Genomic DNA, 21,918 nt, shown 5'->3' with positions numbered 1-21,918 from the left:
AGGGAAGGCCCTTTTAAACAAAGGAGCCCAGTGTTTCGATCAGGTACCGGAGATAGTCTGTGCAAAATGCTACAGTGACACGCGCGCCGCAAAGCATCGAAAATACAATTCAAAGCTCTCTCATGCTCTCCTTTGGGAAGCCAGCCTCCCCGCTTCCTGCGCTGGCCCGACGGGCCACGATAATGACGTACGTATCGGGAACGATGTCCATTGGTCCGTCTCGCTGACTGACGGGAGAAGGATGGGTGTCTACCGCTCGCAGCGCGCTTTTCCCTCGCCACGGCCAGACTGAATCCAGCGGCGCGCGCTCCCTCAACCGTTCTTTTTTTTTTTCGCGCTCGCGGAGAGCCACGCCCCACCTTCCGCCAAACGCGGAGGAGGAAGGGGAATTTGTATTGCGGAGGCTAGACGACCTCGGGCAGGAGAGTGAAAAACCTTTGCGAGGGAACGGAAGGAGAGAGGCATGACAGAATCGGGTGATTGGCCTTGCCTTCTAGGGGCGAAGTCCCACAGTCACCGGGGAAGAAAATATTTTCGACCGGGGGGTGGACAGTGGGCCTTTAAGGGTACGACGCGAGAGCGTAACTTACCATCCCACACATAAAGTCACGCTTCAACCAAGCCGTATGACGTGCCTGCGTGTCGGTATTTTTTTTTTTTTTTCAGCATACATCGTCGAAGGGTGTTGTAGGGATAACGTGAATGGCTGAAAATTAATTACGAAAACAGAAAGTAAAAGAAAACATTGTATGCGTGAAATGCTATCCCTTCAAAACTATATCGGCGGAGCGTATAGTATCCCCCTAATTTTTTTATTTCCTGTTGCAATTTTCTTTAGGTTCTTTGTATAGTGTGGCTTCGAGGTAATCTACGTAATCGACGTCGGTACTCATATAACAGTACATTTTGCTTGACTCGGCGGCTGTTCTTAATTTCACCGCAGCTTCTGTCTTTACGACGTGAGATGAACACTATCAATGTTGGATGCTTTCTGTGATGCATTTGTGCTGAATTAGTATCTCGACCGCAGCTCGCCATATCGAGGGTTTTTAAAGTAATAACTAACAGTATCAGGCACTGTATGCTTCGATGGTGCCCATTGGGGTCATGAAGTGTTTAAAGGCTGCGTCGGTAGGAATTCACTCCATGATTGAAGGCCGCCATCTGCAAGTGTAGCACACGGCTCTAATATGTACCCCGTGCTCTTGACATTAAAAAAAAAAAAAAATAAAAAAAGCAGTAATTGTTCAGTCTGTTTATGCACAGTCGTAAGTTAGCCTCTACATAGCGTATTCGGGCGTTCAGGGGCTCAAGCATGAGTATTTATTTATTTATTTGATACCTCAAAGGCCCCTGGTATGAGGCATTACATTAGGGATGGGCATGGGAGTGAAACAACAATGGTCTTGATAGCGGTCTGGCGTTGATATGATGCACGGCGTCCTGTGGTAGATCATTTCAGTCCCGGGATGACGTGACAAAAAAAGATCGAGAATGAGCGATAGTTCTTGCGGAGGGGGCGTAGACGATCTTATGGTGATGAATACGGCTTGAGAGGCGACAAGCAGGTGATATGACTGATTCCTGATTCTCCTAAAGATGAATGATAAAACATATGAAAGAGGCACAATCGAGAAATTTTCCGTCGGGTTTCAAGGCTAAGGAAATTGGCTCTAGATTTTAAAGCAGACAAACTAGTGTGATACGAATAATCAGAATAAATGAAACGGATAGCACGATTTTGTATTTTTTTTTTTTTAAGGTTAAAGAGAGGTTAGACTGGCGAGGATCCCATATTGCTGAAACGTATTCTAGTTTAGGACGGACAAAAGTTAGGTATGCTAATGATTTGATGGATGGGGTGGAAAAACGTAGATTGCGCCGTGTGAAACCAAGGGTACGATTAGCCTCGTTAGCGATGTTCATGACATGAGATGACCATGTTAGCCAAATCGAAGCTGGGTGCAAACGTTGGCTAATGTCTCCTAATATTTCCAAAACATGTTTGATTTCGTTCCATCGTCGGCAGATGCATACTCCTTCTAAATACGCTCTTTTTGGTTCTGAAGTGTCGTCCGTCTCTTCCTGTATGTACTTGGGTATTACTGTAACGCAGAGCCTAAGATCGTGTTGAAGAATGCCAACGTCAGTACTGTTTGTGATTGGGCGGTAAATTACACAATCGTCAGCAAATAAGCGAATAGTAGAGGAAATATTGGAAGGAAGATCGTTAATGTGTATCAGGAAAAGCAAGGGTCCCAGGACTGTACCTTGGGGAATACCTGAAATGACAAGGGGAAGAACAATTGTTAGCATAGACAAATTGCTCTCTGTTAGTCAAGAAGTTAGACAGCCATTTCAATACTAACGGGTTAAGATTTAGACACGATAGCTTTAGTAGCAGTCTTTTATGCGGTACTTTATCGAAAGCTTTTTCGAAATCAAGGGTGTCAGTAGGAACATTTCCCTCAATGTTTGAGCTTAGGTCGTTAATAAAGAGAGCCAATTGGGAGTCACATGACCGTCCTTTCAGAAAGCCATGCTGGTTAGTATGAAAAAAATTTACGGAGACAAGGAATTTGACTATGTGCGAATAAATAATATGTTCCATTAGTTTCGAACAGACGCTTGTGAGGGAAATGGGGCGGTAATTTTTACATGAAACAGGTGAGCCCTTTTTGAGGACCGGAATGATCTTACCAATTTTCCAATCTTGTGGAAGGACACCTGTTGATACGGACTGCTGAAAGAGGTGGCTCAATATAACACTTACAATGTTTTTAGTATTTTTTAGAATTTTAGGATTTATGCCGTCGACACCAGATGAAGATGCAAGTTCCAATGATTCAATGACTTTCATGATGCCATTAGCATCAAATGTAATCTGTGGCATAACTGGGTGGCCGAGAGCTGAGAATTCTGGTAGGTCATCGTCCGGTTCGCTTGTAAAAACTGAAGAAAATGGCGAGATTCGTGTTCCGGGATAAGGTTGTTAAGTCGTCATGTAATGCTAGAGGCTTATAATGTGATAGGTTTATAGTTTTCCAGAACTTGCGGGCGTTAGTGCGCAACATGGACGGTAGAACAGACGAGAAAAATGTACGTTCAGTTTTGCCTGATAAGGATAATTTTTTTTTATTTCTGCAGAATAATATCTTTCCCATGCATATGCGGTGTCAAAACGTTTTGCGGTTCGAAAAAGTCTTTTCTTTTTGTTTCTGAGGCGTTTCAGTATGGGTGATCTCATTCTCTCGCAGGCCCGCATGGCGCCCACGGCCGTGTACGCCGTGGAGAACGCGACCCTGGCTGTCGTTCCGACTCCGGTCAGCATCAGCATAGCTGGTGGCGAATGGCGTGTCATCGGTCCCTCCGCGGTCGTCATCCTCCAGGCGAAGGTCTACCCGCCGGCGCTTTCCGCATACAGGTGCGTTGTTAGCGCACTGGCGGCCTCCACACTCGGCGGAGCAGACTGGGGAGGTGTGCACAGGCATTGGCGTCTCTCATCTGAGCGACAGACGTGAGACATTGTGATGGAACTCGGACAACCAGCCGTACTTTAGCGCTGCTTTCAGTTAAACGCAACTTTCAGTAATTCTACAGGCTCCTGGGAGCACTGCCTGTTCCTGGGAGGGTGAGCAAGCGATTCAACGCTACTTGCGAGATTGCGAAAGCCGGAGATGTTGAGGGAGCTCTATTAGGGAGCTCTGAAGCAAACCCCTTGGATTTTATATTTGAGCAAGGATTGTGGTACTTTCTATTTTATAGCCTTTGCAGATATTTATTTTAAGGTCTGCGAGAGGTCCGGTATAGTGCTTTTTTGACAACGGTTTTGCAATCATGCATACCTGACGTTTTATTACAGCTTGATAATTACAACACTAATGAAGTCAACTAATTAATCGGCGATTAATGACAATACATTAGGACTAAATAGATTTTAGAAGCTTTCGTCATAGAGCCTCCACCTTGCTTGGGTGCTCCTCACTGTGCATGGGTTCACGTGGTATTTCGCTGAAATCAAGTACCTTCATTATTACATCGTCAATAGACTAATATATTCTGTACGTCATGCACAACAAACTGAAGAGGCACTATTTATAAACATGCAGCGTAGGAAAGCCCAATCAATGAGCTTTCAAGGCACATTTCTGATGTTCGATAGTGCGAACCGCGTGCTGACCTTCAGTGCTGACAGCCTTCAATTCCTTGCGATTAGAAAACAAGAAAGCCGAATAATTAATTTTTGTTTAATCAGTTGTTTAAGTGTTGACCTCCATGACATAAAATCCACCTGCCCACTCTGCACCGACGTTCCTTAAACAGTTGTGAGAAAACAAACTGACCGTTATGAAAATCGCCCTGCACACCGCTCGTATAGTCCATGCACGTTGCTTGTGCTAATAAACCCGGTGACAAGAACGGGTCAGTCACCAGTGTTTATTTACGCTTTAGCCACGAAACAGAACACTGTTTCGAGAGTGTGAGCTCTACTAGTTACGTTTCTCACGATATGTTTTCTGCAATCCAAGGTCATGTGAGCCATGGTATTTAAAATGGCAGCCCAGCTGGCCATCGCGTAGCAACAGCGTATACCACGTGGTGTACCATCCACGTGACTGCACGAGTTGCACGGTGGTGCTCGAGCGTCGCAATTCGGGCCTACAACAGGCATCACCCATTAGTACCACTATCTGTATAAAATTTGTGGGCCACCCGTTTGGCGCAGAAGGCTCGGTGTGGTGTCAAATGATTCGGCGGGTCACCTAGCACAAAAGTGGTAGTTGTGTCGGAGCCTAGTAAACGCTGGGATTCGCACCGGCGACCTTTGCTCTTCCAAACCATGCCCCCCCCCCCCCCCCCCCCCCCCCCTCTCCCGGGTGTTCTAACCGTCATTGCGGCCGAACTGTTTGACGCAGGACTCATGCATGGAATGGTGTCAAACGATTCGCCGTTTTGCGCTCTACGCATTGGTTCTAAATTTGGCTCAGCGCGTATTTCGGACCTTTCGGACATAAGGAGTTGAAGGCCACGCCTTCTTGAATTATGTGTGAGCTATGGTCTCACCCGACGAGTGAAACGCCACGAACATTGAGGATAGAACACCGCATAGTGGGTCATAGCGCGAAGACACGAAGCGCAAAGAAGAGAAGCACAACAGATGAGCGCTGTCTTTGCGCTGTACCACGGCCCACGGCAAAACTACAAATGAGGCGGTACAGGGAGATATGGGCTGGGCATCTTTCGAAGTGCGGGGAGCTCAGAGTAAAATATTATATGAGGAACGCCTGAGGAAATGGACAGTAACAGATGGGCAGCTGAAGTATTTAAATACCTGTACCTAAAAAGCGTTGACTCACAATGGAGGAAAAGAATTAGGAAACTAACTAGTAAGTATGCTAGTAACAAGGACGGAGAAATAAAGAGCATTAAGCAACAGGTGAAAAACACAGAAGGTAAAAATTGGATAAATTCGATGGAAAAGAAACAGAGTGTGGAATTATACCGAAAGTGGAAAATGCAGATCAGGAAGGAAGATTTCTTTGATAACTCAAGAGGCAGTGCCCTACTTTTTGAAGCTAGATCAGGGTGCCTTAGAACACGCAGCTACAAAAAGAAATTTAACAATGGAGATGACGCATGTGCTGTATGTGGAAACTCCAGTGAAACAATTGCCCATGTTATACTCGAATGTAATGGTATCCATCCGGTAGTTGGTGCAGGCGCAATCACTGTTCCTGAAGCTCTGGGGTTTAGAGATAACAGTGGCCGGGTGAATAAACCGGCGGTGGAAACTAGCAAAAAACGACTGGAAGATTGGTGGCTTAAAAGCAGAGAAGTGACATAATGTTAGTAATGTAGGAACAAAATTTAATAAATAGAATGATGGTTTAGTTAACCATTCTAAATCAATAATTAAGATATAGGTAGAAAAATGAGCATGATAGCTACTGCTACCACCCCGTTTCAAAGGGGACGCTCCTATATTCCATCCATCCATCCATCCATCCATCCATCCATCCATCCATCCATCCATCCATCCATCCATCCATCCATCCATCCATCCATCCATCCATCCATCCATCCATCCATCCATCCGTCCGTCCGTCCGTCCGTCCACCCACCCACCCACCCACTATGCAATTATACCAACTCGCCCAACTGTCTATCCTACTTTGATAGAACACCGGTTTATTCCGAAACAAAAGAAAGCAAGAATGTGCTACACAGGTATTGTAGTGAAAGGAATAGGAAAATAATGCCCTCAGTTGCGCTTACAAGGCGGGTCCGATTGCCGAGAAGAGAAGCGTCGCGCTAACAATGCCTAACAACAGCACGGCACAAAGACGGGCACAAAGATGGGCGGCGGGGAAGATAGCAGCCACATGGCCACATCACGCTGGGTACCGCAGAACAGGCTCCGTCTCGAGGCCTCCCACCGGTGCGCCTGCGCTGCAGGGCCGGATGGGCGACATATCCCCTACTTGGTCCGAGAACGTCGCGGCGGGCTGCGACGGGCCGTCGCGACAACGGTGCCCGCCGGTAGCGTCCTGGAGCAGCCGCATTCCTCTGGAAAGTCCCTCCTCGCGGCTGCTTGCCCTGCGCTTATCAAGCTTCGCCGCCGCCATTCAGCAGACACCACACAACAGCCGGGTGCACTCGCATTCGTTGCAAAGTAACGAAATCGCGCGGCACACAGGCTTGTGTGCCCAGGCATAGCCTCCTTTACCCAGGGCGTCAGTGGGCGAGGAGCCCACAGAGTATATCGGATACAGCGAAAATGGATATATCCGGATATATCGAACTTGTACTCGTGATCCGGATAGAAACGAAGTTTGTGTGCCAGATTAGAGCACAATCTTGCAACGAACGCGCGCCAAGGAAAGGGAATTTTCACAGTGTGGCACGAGCCCTGGCCTTGCTAGCAAAATCTCTACAAGGGGCGCGCGAACGTGAAGTAGCAACGTTCAGGCTTTAGCATTTCTTTTGTGCAGATTTTGCATGTGCTCTTGGGATTTTTGGACCTGCTTGTCCCTAGCAAACGGTCTTCAGCGTCGGCTCGCTCAGCGATGCATATCTGGCAACGATCGGGCGTAAAACTGCGGTTCACCGATGTCACACAGCGTGTGCTCCCACTTGCCAAGCTCCTTTCACGCGTTCCGCCGAAAAGCCGTCGCCGCCGTCACCGTGGATCGCAGTCAGGAAAAATCTTGATTCGATCGACGCGATCATGACGTCATAACCACATGACCTAGCGCGGTAATTGCAACACTCCACAGTCAAATAACGCTGAATTGTGGTAGGGTCCAAATCAAGCCGAAATCGGCAAGGAGGCTACTCTAAAGGGTTAGTTCAGAAAATGGAATTATTGAAACTAAATTTGTCGCCATTGGCGTTCGAATCCGGGCCCTCTGAATGACAGAGGCAAAAAGTTCTAGCCACCCTACCAGAGGGGCACGCAACGGTATTCCATAATTGTGAAGTAATACGTAGCGAACACATTGTGGTGCGTATGACTGACTAGATCTGTTATGAATGTATACATGCTGATTTTACATTCATGATAATTTATAAAATTTAATTATTGTAAACAAGAAAAAGTTTATAAAAATTTTCAAAATGAAAAGGCGGTGTTAAGGGTTTTGTTGCATCTACTCCTCCTAACCTACCCCTCACCCTTTCATCTTCAGGGTCACGTGGAAGTGCCAGCACCTGATTGGGGATGATACCGATTGCTTCACTGACCCGGTGCCGTCGTCTCTGGCCAAGAGGAGCAGCATGACTCTTCGTTTCCCCACCTCATCCCTGAACCCACTGCCAGGTGCCACCTTCCTCTTCACGGCTACGCTGGCGCTGGGCAACACCTCCCGCGTCGCCTACCAGGTCCTGAAGGCCTCTGCCGGTGGCCATCGCTTCCGGTATGCCACACGCTGTAATCACCAGTAGAGGGCCACCTCTTCTCTGTTGTACCCGAGCGAGGGGTAGAGGGGTCGACATATTTGCGCATCATCGTGCAGAGTGGCATTGGGCGGCATCCAGTATGTCATACACCGTACTAAATAAATATATAAATATTAAAATATCTATATATTTTAATATTTATATATCAGTATTTTGAAATATTTGAAATTAAACTTAATTTAATGTAATTTAAATTTTTAAGATTTAAAATTTTTAAGATACTATATTAATAAATAAATATATAAATATTGCTGGTAGGCAGCCACTGAGAGATGTTCTAATGATCAAAACTATGAGGGAACTTGCAAACCCCCAGCTGCTTTAGCAAACGATAGTGCCCACCATATCCTTCACTGCATTGTGAAGAATGCTGTGCACCATGTGCATGTTTGTCTCAGGATATGAGCCGTTATTTCAGGGGTTAGACTACAGTCTTGTCATGGGGTGGGCAGTCAGACTGCAAGCATTCTGCCATGGTTGTTGGCCAAGAGGAGCAGCATGACGCAGCATGAAAGAGTCCTCCTTTTTAATGGAGAACCCAGTGGTGCGTGTAGAGGAAATCCACATTTGTCGAAAATGTCTGACATTACAAGTGAAGCAGCGGAACTGGAAACTGATTAATGCAGTACATACACTGTGATTACAAAGTTGCAGCATGACTCATTAAGGCATGTAAACATGTAAAGTAAATGAATTGAGCAGAAGGCGTAATTGAAATTGGAGTGAAATAGGAATTGAACCGTGCACCTTTGGATCTTGGGTTGGACACGCTACTCCTTGGCTGTGCAGACATGCACATACCACTTGTTTAAGAGGGGTCTTATACCTATGTTGGGTGGTTTTTCATATAATGTGGCTGCTTACAAATGCATATATATCAAGAGATAAGCTAACAAGGACAGTCCCGTTCCGGCCTTTAGTTGGGCATCAATTAAAAGGCAACACCTTAGCTCGTTTGGTATAATGAAACAGACATGCTGCTGTGTTTAGTAAAAGCTGTGCTCTGCAAACTTAGTATTTATTAGTAGCACCATAATAAGACAGGTTTAGGCTACCAGCTGTAGCTGTAAAATTTGTGAAATCTTTGGTAGCAGCTGGGCAAGATTTATTCTATTCCATCAGCTGCCATTAACTTCTTTTAGAATCCAATGGGGAAGGGACTCGCGTTACCACTTTAAAGCTCAGAGTTTTATATGAAACTGAGGCTGAAAGTATTGATGTAATTTATCATCGAACACAGCCTTCTTTGAGGCTGATCCCGATTATTACATAGGGGCCACATATGGGTTTACCAGGTGGAATTATGGGCCTGATTTTTGTACGTGCCTGGTTGATCCTAGCAATTCATTCGTTTAGTGCATACATTTAATTTGCCTCTAGGCTCATCGAATTAAGCTGCGCAACGTGCGACTCCAACCAGCGAGTGAGGAGCCATGAGAGAGTCGTGCTGAGAGCATCGTGTCAAGACTGCGACCAAGACGACGTGCTAGACTTTGACTGGTCACTGTGGCACCTCCCTGACGAGAACAACAAGCATCTGAGTAAGAACTGTAACCTAACTTTGTTTCTCTTGTAGCTCTGTTTTAAACATGGTGGCTGAAATTTGTCTCTACGATTGACGGTAGAGTGTGCACATTGTAGCTCAGCAGTGCTTGTCATCTCTACCACGGCAGATAAGAAGAGAAAAAGAAAAAGCCTATTTTTCTCAATATACCAACAGCCAACTTCCTGTAAAAGTAGCGGCTATTTAAAAAGTTATGCACATAAATATATAAGTGTAGGATAATTTTCCCAAATAAGGCTGTGATAGTAGACTGGCTGAGGTCGCATTGTGTTCATAAGTGCTTTCTGAAGTCTTTAAAATCATAGCACTCAGACCTTTCTGTATGGTCATAAGATTGTTTCATTTTGCTTAATGTGAAGCAGGAGATCTCAGCAAAGTTAAGGAGGGCAAAGTTATTGGCTCACCTTTCAAAGAGAAAAGCCAGTTGTTCTACGTTTCTGTTAGGGCAGAAACTCAACTTCCCTTTTTTTTTTTTGGTACATGCTTTATTAAAAACAGGGATGTCAGTTTCCAGCCTGTCAAATGTCACCAAATATCTTTAATCAGACAATAATGTCGTCGGTACTCTGTCCAAGAAAAAAAAAGTTTCTAGACTACATCTCGTGGATTGTGACTTTTGTGATTCTGAAATCGGCTATATAAATTCAATGGAAGCACTGTGGCCTGTGTGCAGCTGACACTCACTGTTACAATGAAGAAGGCAAGCAGGCACATCCATATGATGCTGGTTCACGAGGTGCCAAGGCGCACCAGAAGAGAGTTCCTGGTCACCAAGTTTCTTCTGGTAAGTGCATTTTGCTTGCATAATAATGGGACCAAGCCTCTTCTCATATTATTGCATGTCAGTTGCTGTCGGTCAGCAGGCTTGCTGGATGAGTGAGACTCCTTGTAATGCCCACTGAAGGGACTAAAATAGGTATCCCGAGTCCTTTTTCAGAAAAAAGAAATAATTTTATTGCTAATCTCTGTATGTTTTATGCCAAGGTTTTACAGTCCCAGCGCTCATCTTCTCTAGTTTTCTAGTACTTCTGTGCTGTCATCAGCAGAGTGACCAGGCTTGAGATATATTTTGAAAATATTATGAAAACATAATAATGCAGCTAGTGCTTAAAATTCTGGGGCAGAAATGGGATTATTCAGTTCTATCCATGGTCTACTGTTATACTGAAGCATGCCTTTCCTTGCAGAAACTGCATTACCGCCGTTCCCACCTTTCCTGGATGTGAATAATAGCAGTGCTCTTCAACAGAATGGTATGTGTCTCATCACTGTACTGCCGATGTCTTCTCCCTTTGTGCTGATGCTGCTCTGATAAAAGTAATTTCAGCTACAGTGAAGCATCATTGAAAAATAAGCAAATGAAACAGCCAAAATGTTCATGTTACCTGTCGTTTTGAATTAAGAAAGTGCAGTAGAATAATGAGACTTAGTCAAAACATTTCGTTGCAAAAATTTGCTATCTTTATTGGCAATTTAAATCTTGTATTTGGTGCCTTAGTGGCTTAGGAGCCCGAAAATACAGCGTTAAATTTATTGGACGAGATTTTCAATTACACATTACTTAATACCATGTAATAGTTGACTCCCTTGAAACTTACAGCCTTTTGTCCCCCCCCCCTTCTTTCCACCCCCCTTCAAAATAAAGTTTTACTTAATTTGATGCATGCACCGCATCCTGTAACCACACTGCCACATTTTGTTTGATAGATTCCCGCAGGATGGCACTGCGGCGCGTTATAAAAATTAGTGGAATAACAATAGCATCCCAAGAGCAACAGTCTGAAGCCAATGGAAAGGAAATGGGGCTTCAACCTGCCTTGTGTCAAACCGAGCTGCAAATAGTCTTGTATTGTATAGTTTTGGATTTCAGCTCGATGTGAGGTCTGGAGGTTATCGGAAGTTGCTGTGCATTACCTACAGCTCTTAGAGGAGAGCAAGCACCATTGCGAACGAGCCGGATAAATGGCAGGGAATTAGACTGTTTAAGCAGAACCCGGACCGCTAGGCTCGACTACTGAGCCGCGCAATCTGAATCAAATCCCTGCCATGGTGATGGCATTTAAATCGAGGCGACATGCAAGATATCTGTGTACTGTGTGATGTTGGCGCTCGTTAAAGAATCCCAGGTGGTCAAAATTAGTTGTACTACAAACCACATAAAACAAACCTTTGATAGAAGGCAGCATTGTTTGTTCTTTTTAGAAAACTGCCAAAGAAGGGTTCTGAAAATATTTTTTCTCTACTCTGAATTCATTCACAAGTCTATTGTCAAATTCTTCAGGTAAATGAGACTGGAAAATTATGCTGGCAAAAACGGTATGCTGCTTTTGTATGCCAAACAGTAGTGGCTAGTGAGGTATGCAGAGAGAATAAATAGTGTGTCACTCTTTTCTTGGTGACTGGAGCGTGGGGACTATTTGTATAAATAAAGAGGTGGGCACTTCTGCTATGAAGTCTTGGTAGCATGAGTGAAATTTTAAGCCTAGAATAACTTGACCTCTTCCCCAATGAACTCACTTCACAGACTCCTATGCTGAAGCCTCTGCAGTTCATTTCGAGGCCTACAAGTACCGGCGTAGAGCCCGCCATGGAAGGGGTCGACACTCAAAAGGTATGTACTTTGCGGAAGTGTGAGCTTGGTTTTGGGAGAGGCATAGGCACATGTGCATGTGCGGATAACTTCTGTCTTTTTACTGAGGCAACAACGTCCACCATTATGTGATCAATGTTAGTGCGTATTTGTCACATTCAGACTCCGGCAGGTGCTCTGTAGTTTATCTTCAGCTTAGTGCCTGTATTGCGCTTAATGACTGGGAATATATAGTCGACGGCATTGGAAATTCACCACCGCCATTTGCCTATGAATCCCACCGTGGTGGCTCAATGTTCACGGTGCTCGACCTTGTGAACCCAAGGACGCTGGATCAAATCCCGGCGTTGGCAGCCACTTTTCCATGAAGGTGAAAAACAAAGTTCCCCATGGGCTGTGTGATGTCGGTGCACCTTAGGTGGTCGAAATATCTGGAATCCTCTACTACGGCATGACTGATAGCATGAGCCACTTTGGGACTTTAAACTCTATAAAACCTAAAAAAATCTTTGCCAGTAATGTGACGCTTGTGAGAGCAGACATTAGGCACTCCAGATGGTAGGTTATGACTGTGTAACTCTTATCTGTGAAGTGTAGAGACACAAATTAAAGGATTAGTAAATAAACAAGAGCCATGTTTGCTTCTCTCTTGATTCTGTAGCTCGGAAAGCACCAGAACGAAGTCACCGGATGCTTCCGCCTGTCTCCTTGGACAATGCGCCCATGTCAATGCTCGGGAGACATTACATGAACTTGGGAGAAAAAGTTAAAACAATCGAGCTTGAAAGCTCATTGCAGCACCACAATGGATGGCTCGTTGTGCGACCTGGAAGGCTCACTCCAGGATCTTCTTACTCAGCATTCGCCAGCATTCGTAAACAAGGTATGTCTGAGTTCGCACCTTTTAATTCTTTTCCCTACAGCAGATAGCCGTCGAGGATACAGCTTTCCCCTTACTTGCAGCCCTTTTTGATTTGAACAGCCCTGTAGTGAAAGTTCAGCGTATTCGATATCAAAGTGTTCTGCTGGGCTCTAGAATCAGCGTAAGCTTCTGCTAGTGCGTGAAATATGGTTGATATGCATCTTAGATTCTCTTAAAGATTAATCATGTTTGGATTCAGACGACATGACGGACCTTGTATAAAAGTCTAGCAAACTATTTAAAATTTAGTTCAAATTGCATTCAGACATAGCACTTTACGCATGTCTCAACTCTTTTAACGTGATAGCGTAAAGGTCCGTTCACCAGAAATTTGGGTGTCAGTGTTGTGGATGTTGTTGCTGGTATTGTGAGTGAAAAATAGCGAGCATGGCACTGGGAGATGGTAGCTGGCAGCTGACATGGCCGCACACTGATTGGGCATATGACGTGATTATGTTTGGCAGTAGCTGCCAACTCACACCTCACCTTTCATATAAGAGGCGGATATCACAAATAATTTGCCAAGATCATTGCATTCTTAGTCAGACACGTTTCCCCTAGGCTACAGAAACAGATTTGTACAGCTTGGTTAAAGTGTAGCTTTATATGTGGGGTGGTAGCCTACGCTATTGCATCATATGCTTAAATGGTGTAGATTAAGTGTCCCTCATAGTTTTTATATTTAGCTCTTGTTGTTTCCATTTACTGTACTGTGCTGAAGCTGCAAAGGATTATCTCTTGCTAACAGCACATGCATTAACTAATTGGTGTTCACTGAACAAGTGTGAGCACTAACGCTACTTGAGATGACGACCACTTGTTCTGGTGTGACGCGAAGATTTGATCAACTTTTTTGCAGTCTTTGATTGTATTATATATGAATTCCTTTTGTGCTTTTTTTAACATGCACTCAGGGTCGGAAGACATTATTGGAGAAGCCATGAAAATAATAAATGTGGGAAGAGGTCCTTCAGGAGGCCGGTGTGCCATCCAACCTCCCACCGGTGTTGCACTGGAGACTCGTTTCAAAGCGGTCTGCTCTGGGTGGAACGGTGGCCGGGAACCGCTCACCTACTGCGTGGGCTACAGCATGCTTTTGGTGGGCTTCTGGCGACAGCTTTACTGCGGCTCTCATTACGCCTCTTCCTTCTGGTTGCCACCTGGGCTTCCATCGCAGAATCACACTGGTAAGTTCTGACCCGTGATTCTAACTGAAGGCTGTTTAGTGGGTTGCTAAAAATTAAGAGAGACCTGCATGGCGCTTGTCAGAGATTTCTTACTGTCCTTGCATTAACCTCAAGTAGCCTCTTTTATGCATATAACTATGGTGAATTGAATGTTGGCCACACTTTTTGCAATGATTTTGGCTTGAGTCATTATTGTGTGCATTAGGCACATTGTGAGCGATGCTGCAGACGTTTTGTCAGATGTAAATCTTGCAACAATAAACCTGTTGCTATGAATCGTCTGCTGGCTCGCTTGATTTCATGGGCCACTTTTGATTAATTTTTGATTTTTTTTCCTGTTTTTCTTGCAGTGTACGTTAGAGTGATGATCCATGATGCAGACGGATTTCAAATCTGTGCACCCGCAATCAGCGCCGTGCAAGTGATGAGCGCTGCAAATGAGCCTGACTTGTAAGTGTAACTTTCTTAACCCTACAAACATGGGAAACCTCGTTTTTGTGGCAGTCCGGCATGTGGCTAGAATTATGTAAAAAAATGAGAAGGGTTCAACGCTGCTGAACCAAATGTGGAGGGAAAGCATTAGCTGTGGGTAACCGAGCGTTCTTCTTCTCCTTATTTGTCTTCTTTGTTTTCTTTGTCTTCTTGCTCTTCTTCACCTTCTTGTTCTTCTTCGTCGTCTTTTTTTCTTAGTCTTCTTCTTCTTCGTCTTTTTTTTCGTCTTCTCATGACTACGCCTCTTCACGACATAGCTGCGGCCACCCGAGGTCTCGCTCATCACTTTGAATTTTATGGGTACAAGAAAAAAATTGAATTATCTAAAAGCCAAGTTATCGAGTGACCCTGAAAAAGCTCACAAGATTCACTTTCATTATGGCAAAATTTATTTGGAGTAAGCTTGGGCAGTAGTTACCTGCTTTTTAGATGACACAGCGCAAGTCACTTCACATTTCCACGAACGCCTTATTGCATGCACACTTTCAGAAGGTTCAAAGCAAGAACTGCTTGAAAATGGCAAGGGCGTTCCCGGACATCCTTCATGGTGCGACGTGGTAGTGGCAGTTCTGTTACACAAGCACCCTGCATTGCATATGTGAGGCTTCACCACACAACATGTTGAATGGCGTTTGATGAGCACTTATTAGGAACATGGAATAACCACGCTGATGGAAACATGGAAAACGCCAAGTACCCCAATGATTGTCCGAAACACCGTTCAACTGTGTTCAGTTAGCTGGCTGAAGCGTGAGCGATTGTCGCCGTCACCACAGGCTGGCACCGCAGGTACGAAGATCATAGAAGTGAAGCCGACACTTAGTAGTTAGCCTATTGTAGGAGGTGAGGCCATCCTTGTTTTTTTGCGCCTGCCATTGTTTGTACAGCAGAGATGCGCGGCCAACACTGAGACATGCAGTTCAGGTTTGAGGAGGGCTATTTTGATGATCGCTTACAAAACCATTCGAACCTGGACATGACCCAAGCGGTGCAATTGCTTAGATGGACCATCTCGACAGTAATGGTAGTAACCTTACCCATATTTACAAATAACGGGATCGAATTAACTTGCATTTAGTTGAAGTTTCGAAGGCAATGCAGAACAGAGGTAGGCAGCCGCTGCCAGGCTGCCAACCCCCACCCTTGGTGTAGCTCCAGGCCGCTGAGCCTGTAATGGCGCCATTTTGGTTTTACCCATTCATCCATGCTTTTACCTGATCTTATCTTCTCCCCCATTTCAGATGCATGCAGCCTTGTAGCAATGCCGCCCAGTTGTTGGAGCATTTGTTTGGCCATGTGCTAGGCACTAGGTCGCACAGACATGGTGGTGTAAACTATATGTGGCAGAACCAACTCGCATTCGAAATAATGGCTTGTTTTTATACATAGACTTCAATAGAGCTTGGCCAGGCCAAGCATCGTAGCTATAATTATTATCCAAAAGTTTAAATTATCCAGTTTTGAATTTAGGAGCTTTCACTTCAGTAAAGAAGAAAACGTAAAGCACCAACCGTTAAATATAACGTTTCTTCACGTTCGTAGAGAATGTTAAAAAATTTTATTGGTGTGGTTTTGCAGTCCTTCCTGCCTTGCTGCTTCCATCCACCTGCTCAGCATAAGCATAGCGGAATAATAATAATATTGGTTCACCAGAAAGGAAAGGTGCAGTACCTCTCTCACTTGTTCTTTGTACACATGAACCACACCATAAGGGAAGAGAGGAAAGTGGGAGTGAAAGCGGAAACCGTACATGTTTTAGCATGATAGCTTTAACGGCCCCATTCTTCAGGAAACCCAGCGTCGGCATTGTTGGTGCTTTGGGTGACATTTGAGGCTGTTGCATAAAAACTGCAGTAATGGCATATTTGTCTTATGCACCATACAGGGAAGCTGACGTGCTTGCCCCTTCACAGGTTCAAATCTCACTCGTGGTCATACCTGCTTAACCTATCATGTTCTTTATTATGCACCCTTCGTGTGGCGCATGGCGTCACTACGGGACGACTGTGGTTTAGTGAAATAGAATAGATGAAATGGCAAGTACCAGTGTCCGCATATTCCCTAAAATGTCACCTGTTTCTGCCTGATTTCAAAAGAGTGCGATCACGGTAGCACTGGTACAGTACGTGTGGATTAAAATGATGCTTTAACGGTTGCGTTTTTTCGCCCAAAGCACTGTCGGAGTACTGGATGTGTGAACAAAAATAAATATATTTTTTATTTTATGCAGAAAGTATGCGGCACAATGCAAGCTACCAGTTCTGGTTGTAGATGAGCTCAAAAACTCGATAGTAATCCGTTCAAGAGTGGACAACAGCAGCGCTGTTTCTTCATTCACTATTTGTGATCACAATTAAGCATTCCATGGGAAGTCTTTCCAACCCACTACACTGCCTTTCTAGTTCACTGCAACTGTGGAGTGGCTTCACTGCATCATTGCTTCGGCACTTCATTGTATCAGTTCCTCATTGGATTGCCTAGGACAGTGCCCACAAACCTTAAGAGATGCTGCTTATGCTTCAAAATGAGCTGGAAATTTTTGAGTGAAAGCAATTCAGGATACATTTGAACCTCACTGCCACGCAGTACTGATTGATTATGTTGGCACTTTGTTTTATTCCCAACAGGATACAAGCGGTTCCTGCCTTGTTGCCGAAAATAGCGCGACTCAGTTTGGACCAAAGGTACCATGAAGCACTCAACCAGCTCCAAGTTCTACTGATCGTACTTCGTGGATTGGAGGATGCCCCAGAGTATTTGTCGCACTCGGCTATTGGTGACTTGGTGAAAAGAGCCTGGAAGTTTGCAGTACGAACGTTGCGCAACATGGATTCATCCTCAGTGGTAAATACATTAAAGTCAGCGGTACGCGTGGGCCTTTCTAATATGAGCCACTCCACTATAGTTCTTGGTAGAATGCAGCCTTGTGGCAACTGGCTGCGCTACCCTATAAGCTAGTACCAATAGCGGTCAGCAGTTAAAAAAATATTCTGTACACAACTGTTATGCCAATATGCTTTTGTGTTAAGTGTTTTTTTTCTTTTCATATTTCTTCAGGGCATGAGGAACGTTTTTCTTCAAACACTGAGCGTCATCGTTGAGCCCCCGTTTCTGGTAAGAAAGTAATATTTGCAATTTACCATATATTCACAACATTAACCCCCACCCCTATCTCCACAATAAATATTTGCAAAAAATTTTGCATGCTAATTTAATAATAAGCACCCTCTTTTTTGAGAGGAAGAGTGCTTAGATAAGCCAGCCAGCATACGTTTACTCAGTCATCGAGCCACGGCCATCAGATTCCCGATGTGTCGTGGCATCCGGTGCGTGATCTCCAGCTTGTTGCATTGCTGCATTCCGACACTACATGATAGCTTATGGCACTGACCACGAAAAGGTAGCCAAAAGCAGCCCTGATAACTCTGTCTTGTCACGTGGACCTAGAATCGGTGGCCATTCAACAGAGCTGGGCAGGTTTCGCAGTCATTGCCGGTAAGCAGTGCTTTGTTTGGTGTCATCTGTTTGACACCCCTAGCAGAAGTCGGATTGAAGGGGGCTTCCACAGCTTGAAGTTCAAGTGATTTGTAATCGCATTTGGCTAAGATATGTTTGGGAAATTTGTTTGCCGAATTAAATTTTATTTTTCACGCTGTCTCAACAAGAGATTGCCACAAGAATGCAAAAAGGGGAATGTGTATTTTAGGTTTTCTCAAATCTAAACACATGTCGTCACTTTTGGCATTTTAATTGGGGAAAAAAAGGGTGCCTAGAATTAAGTAAATACGATAGTTCTTATTGTGTCTCACTTTTCTTGGTATCAGCAAGAATGCAATGACTTGTGAATATTGATTTGCAGAAATGATTCTGCATCTGGCAGGCGTCTTTTAGGCTACTAGCAAGCTCTTGTTTTTAAAGGTAGTGCTCTCTGTGTGATCGCCTAAATGAGTGTCAGCGAAGACAGCCAAAAACTAAAATATACAGACTCCTATTCTTCTGTTCCTCTCCCCAATTTTCAGCAACTTGTCACATTTTTTAGCAACACACCACTTTCTTCTGACAGGCAGAAGAGCATGACCTGATCGCCGCTTCGCAGCTGCTACCTGCCTTGATTAATGGTGGCCAAGCCAATAAGCCTGTCACAACAACCGAGTATGAAGCAGTAATGCAGGACTTTGCCGCCACTGTGGGTAACCTTGTGAAGTCGGCCCTTGCTTTCAATACTCGCATTTGGCACATGTTTCATGCCTTGGCACTCGACATTGAGGCCATTTCGAAGGTTGGTACCAGCGCTTGTTTTCGTACCTTTGGGTGCTGCTTCTATAGAGTTGCGTTTCTGCATTTGTCTCATAGTCTGCATACGAAATTCCTCGAGGGGCATGCGCCAAAGGAGGTGGGATGGAAGTTTGGCAGAGAGGGGAACATGCAGACTCAGCACACTCGGCAGCAGATAACAAGTGAAATAGTGGAGTGGAAAGGGTGATCATGCAGTTATGCAAAACTATTGGTAAATTGACTATTCATAGTATTGATAGTTTCTATTAAGCTATATGACAGTGCAAAAAAAGCTATCGATAGTACGATTGATAGCAATTACTGATAGTAGTTCTGCTGTTAGTATTAGGTACTATTGATAGTACCGCTATATATATATATATATTATTAAATTATTATGAAGTTGTCAGCAAGCAATATTGCTGAAAATTTGTGATACCTGATAGGTTTCATGGTTTTATAAGGCTTAACATCCCATGGTGACTCAGGCTATGAGGAACACCATGAGTGTCCAGATTATTTTGACCACCTGTGATTTTTTAAAGAGTACCGAGTGTGCACAGTACACGGGCCACTAGCATTTTGCCTCCATTGAAATATAGCTGCATTATTCAGTAGCTCTACATCAGAACATATGCAGACCTCGGTGACTCGTAGGCTGCGGAAATGGGAGCATCTTGTCAGTTACTCGTAGCATCGCCTCCATACCATGCATTAACAAAACCCAGTTTAGTTTGTAGTGAGCACGCGAGGTTGATTTTGCTTAATCAGTAGTACTGTCAAAAGTGCTAACTCTCAATAGTACTATCGATAGTGAACTAGCAATAGTACAATTAATAGTTTTGTAGTGACTGAACGTCGATAATTGTATTGATAGTTTCACACCACCAGAATGATGTCTGTCAGCATGATTCTGGCAGATGTGGTGTTTGCAAAGGTCACGTGCAACCACAGGATGATGTAGAGAGTGCTTGTGTGGTGCAGCTCTCTGTCAGAGTTTAGTGCATTACGCCACGTAGTGCAATTTCACATTCAGTTGTGCTTTCTTTGTCACAGGTTTATTTGCAAGGCAGTTACACTCCTCAAGAGGGCAGCCATTTTTCCTCGGAGTGGCTTGACATTTCCATCTTTGTTGCTTTTGAAAAGCTACCTCTGTGCTTCAGAACTTTGCCGAAGGGTGGTACTTATCTGACAGTTACAAAAGGCTCACATAATAGCACCACTCCAGTCAGGTGTGTACCTTTGTCTTTTTTTGTTTTCTCATCGTTTTTATAAAAACTGTGACGTCTTTTTGACAACTAGTGAAAATGTCTACAGTAGCGAAAATTTGTGAAGATTTCTTATATAAAAGCATCAGGAATCCTATCAAGAAGACTGGACATTTTCACTATATAGGGCTGCTTAAAAAGAAAATTCGCTACCCTCTGTGCTTCTGTATTTATTGAATGCCAAGAAAAGTCTGTCTAAAAGGTTAAACACAATTATGCAGATAGCATAACCAAGGACACACAATTCTATGTGCCCTGTACTACACAACTGGGGATTATCTTCTCCCGGCCTGACATTTTTATTGCGATGCAGGTTATTGACAGTTTCACTTTTCGCAGTATATTGTTAGAGTTCATCGCTAAGTAAAAGGTGATCTCCTGCAGTTTCAACGTCGAACACTGAAACAAGTCAGTGACAAAATATAAGGACTAAAAATCCTTGCTAGCAGTTGGGGACCGGAAAAAGGAGTTCCCTGTTTCTTTGGTTCCAAAGGAGCACCACAGGTATATGATAGCTGAGGTCTTGCGAACGGCAGTGTCATCACTATGTGAAGCTTTTCCTGGAAATGAGTAGGGTAGCAACTGCCAGTAGTACTGGTCTGTTCATTCTCACTGGAGGACTGACAGCATGGTTATCTCGGTTCATACTGTGACTAGAAGGCTCCACAGTGAGCAATAATGTTGGACGCTTTTCTTTTGCAGTCAAGCTGTACTGCCGAAGCTGTATCCATTCGTCTGGGCATATACATTCCCCTTCATCGCATTCAGAGAGAAAAGATCACTTCCAAGTAGTTCCCAGCCGGAAATTGCATCTACATTTGTTTTGAACCCAAGTAATGAAAGCCTTCGAGTGGAAGGGACATTTCAAGTGAATTTCAGCAGACAAAATGTGAGTACTGCGGGGGCAAATGAAAAAAATATATGGCACTGCTGGTCATATGGCATGCTACTTCTTCCCTATCAGTGTGCACTTTGAAGTTACATTATCGACTAGAGCCATTTTTAAGCGCGAAATGTTTGTCACTTCTGTTCTCGGCTAACTTAGGCAAACATATTGCCCAGGAAGTGCTGTGAACTGGAGGGAGAACAAGGAAGAGAACTGTTCGAAACTGTTGGCAGGGCGGTAGGGAGCCATTCCAACTATAACACACTTTTGTGCAGTGTGGTGGACACTGTCATCTTCATGAAGTTCATTCTATGTCACTCCTTTGTTTAATCTAGATAAATACGCCATACAGATACGCCATCTGGGTGGGGGTCCACGATTGTAGTGTCAGGTGAATTCACCAGGCGGTGTAACAGAAAGAGATGGTGTGGCACAGAGGGAGCCACTCTCACTATAGACATAGCACCCATGCCAGACAGGCTGCCGAAACCCCTGAACGAGAAGCCATACCAACCCATTGCCTTACTTACCAAGCATGGAAGCATGCCAATATTGAAGTGGCAGCAGCGACTGTGCCCGATGGCTTACATTCGTGAAACTTGGTTCAAGGATAGTTAAATCTCGACAATCTTTTTGAGTCACAACATAATAAGCTTACAGCTGGGCCTTTGTTACTGGCTCATGAGTGTGCGTCCATCTTGTTCTGCGCTTCAGTAAAGTTGGCAAATATGCTTCATTGTGCAGTGTGGCTTAGTGCGATATCAGCAGGACACAT

The 21,918-nt window shown here is 44.4% G+C and overlaps 1 protein-coding gene across 1 annotated transcript in view; it reads left to right on the top strand.

The window, feature by feature from the left end:
• The window catches only part of LOC146200112 (uncharacterized), a 479,695-nt gene that overhangs the window by 337,004 nt on the left and 120,773 nt on the right, over nt 1-21,918 (top strand). Inside the window, exons 14-27 of the mRNA XM_084592273.1 lie at nt 3,258-3,424; nt 7,689-7,916; nt 9,340-9,500; nt 10,197-10,307; nt 10,711-10,776; nt 12,048-12,134; nt 12,775-12,996; nt 13,950-14,222; nt 14,573-14,672; nt 17,342-17,558; nt 17,772-17,828; nt 18,778-18,993; nt 20,046-20,221; nt 20,960-21,146. Coding sequence (XP_084448399.1) covers nt 3,258-3,424; nt 7,689-7,916; nt 9,340-9,500; nt 10,197-10,307; nt 10,711-10,776; nt 12,048-12,134; nt 12,775-12,996; nt 13,950-14,222; nt 14,573-14,672; nt 17,342-17,558; nt 17,772-17,828; nt 18,778-18,993; nt 20,046-20,221; nt 20,960-21,146 — 2,268 coding nt within the window. The remainder of the gene's footprint in view (nt 1-3,257; nt 3,425-7,688; nt 7,917-9,339; nt 9,501-10,196; nt 10,308-10,710; nt 10,777-12,047; nt 12,135-12,774; nt 12,997-13,949; nt 14,223-14,572; nt 14,673-17,341; nt 17,559-17,771; nt 17,829-18,777; nt 18,994-20,045; nt 20,222-20,959; nt 21,147-21,918) is intronic.

The sequence above is a fragment of the Amblyomma maculatum genome, chromosome 2, assembly GCF_055883805.1.
Source record: "Amblyomma maculatum isolate TAMU_Amacu chromosome 2, ASM5588380v1, whole genome shotgun sequence".
Taxonomy (NCBI): Eukaryota; Metazoa; Arthropoda; class Arachnida; order Ixodida; family Ixodidae; genus Amblyomma; species Amblyomma maculatum.
The sequence above is the reverse complement of the archived record's forward strand: the minus strand, read 5'-3'. Positions and strand labels throughout refer to the sequence as shown.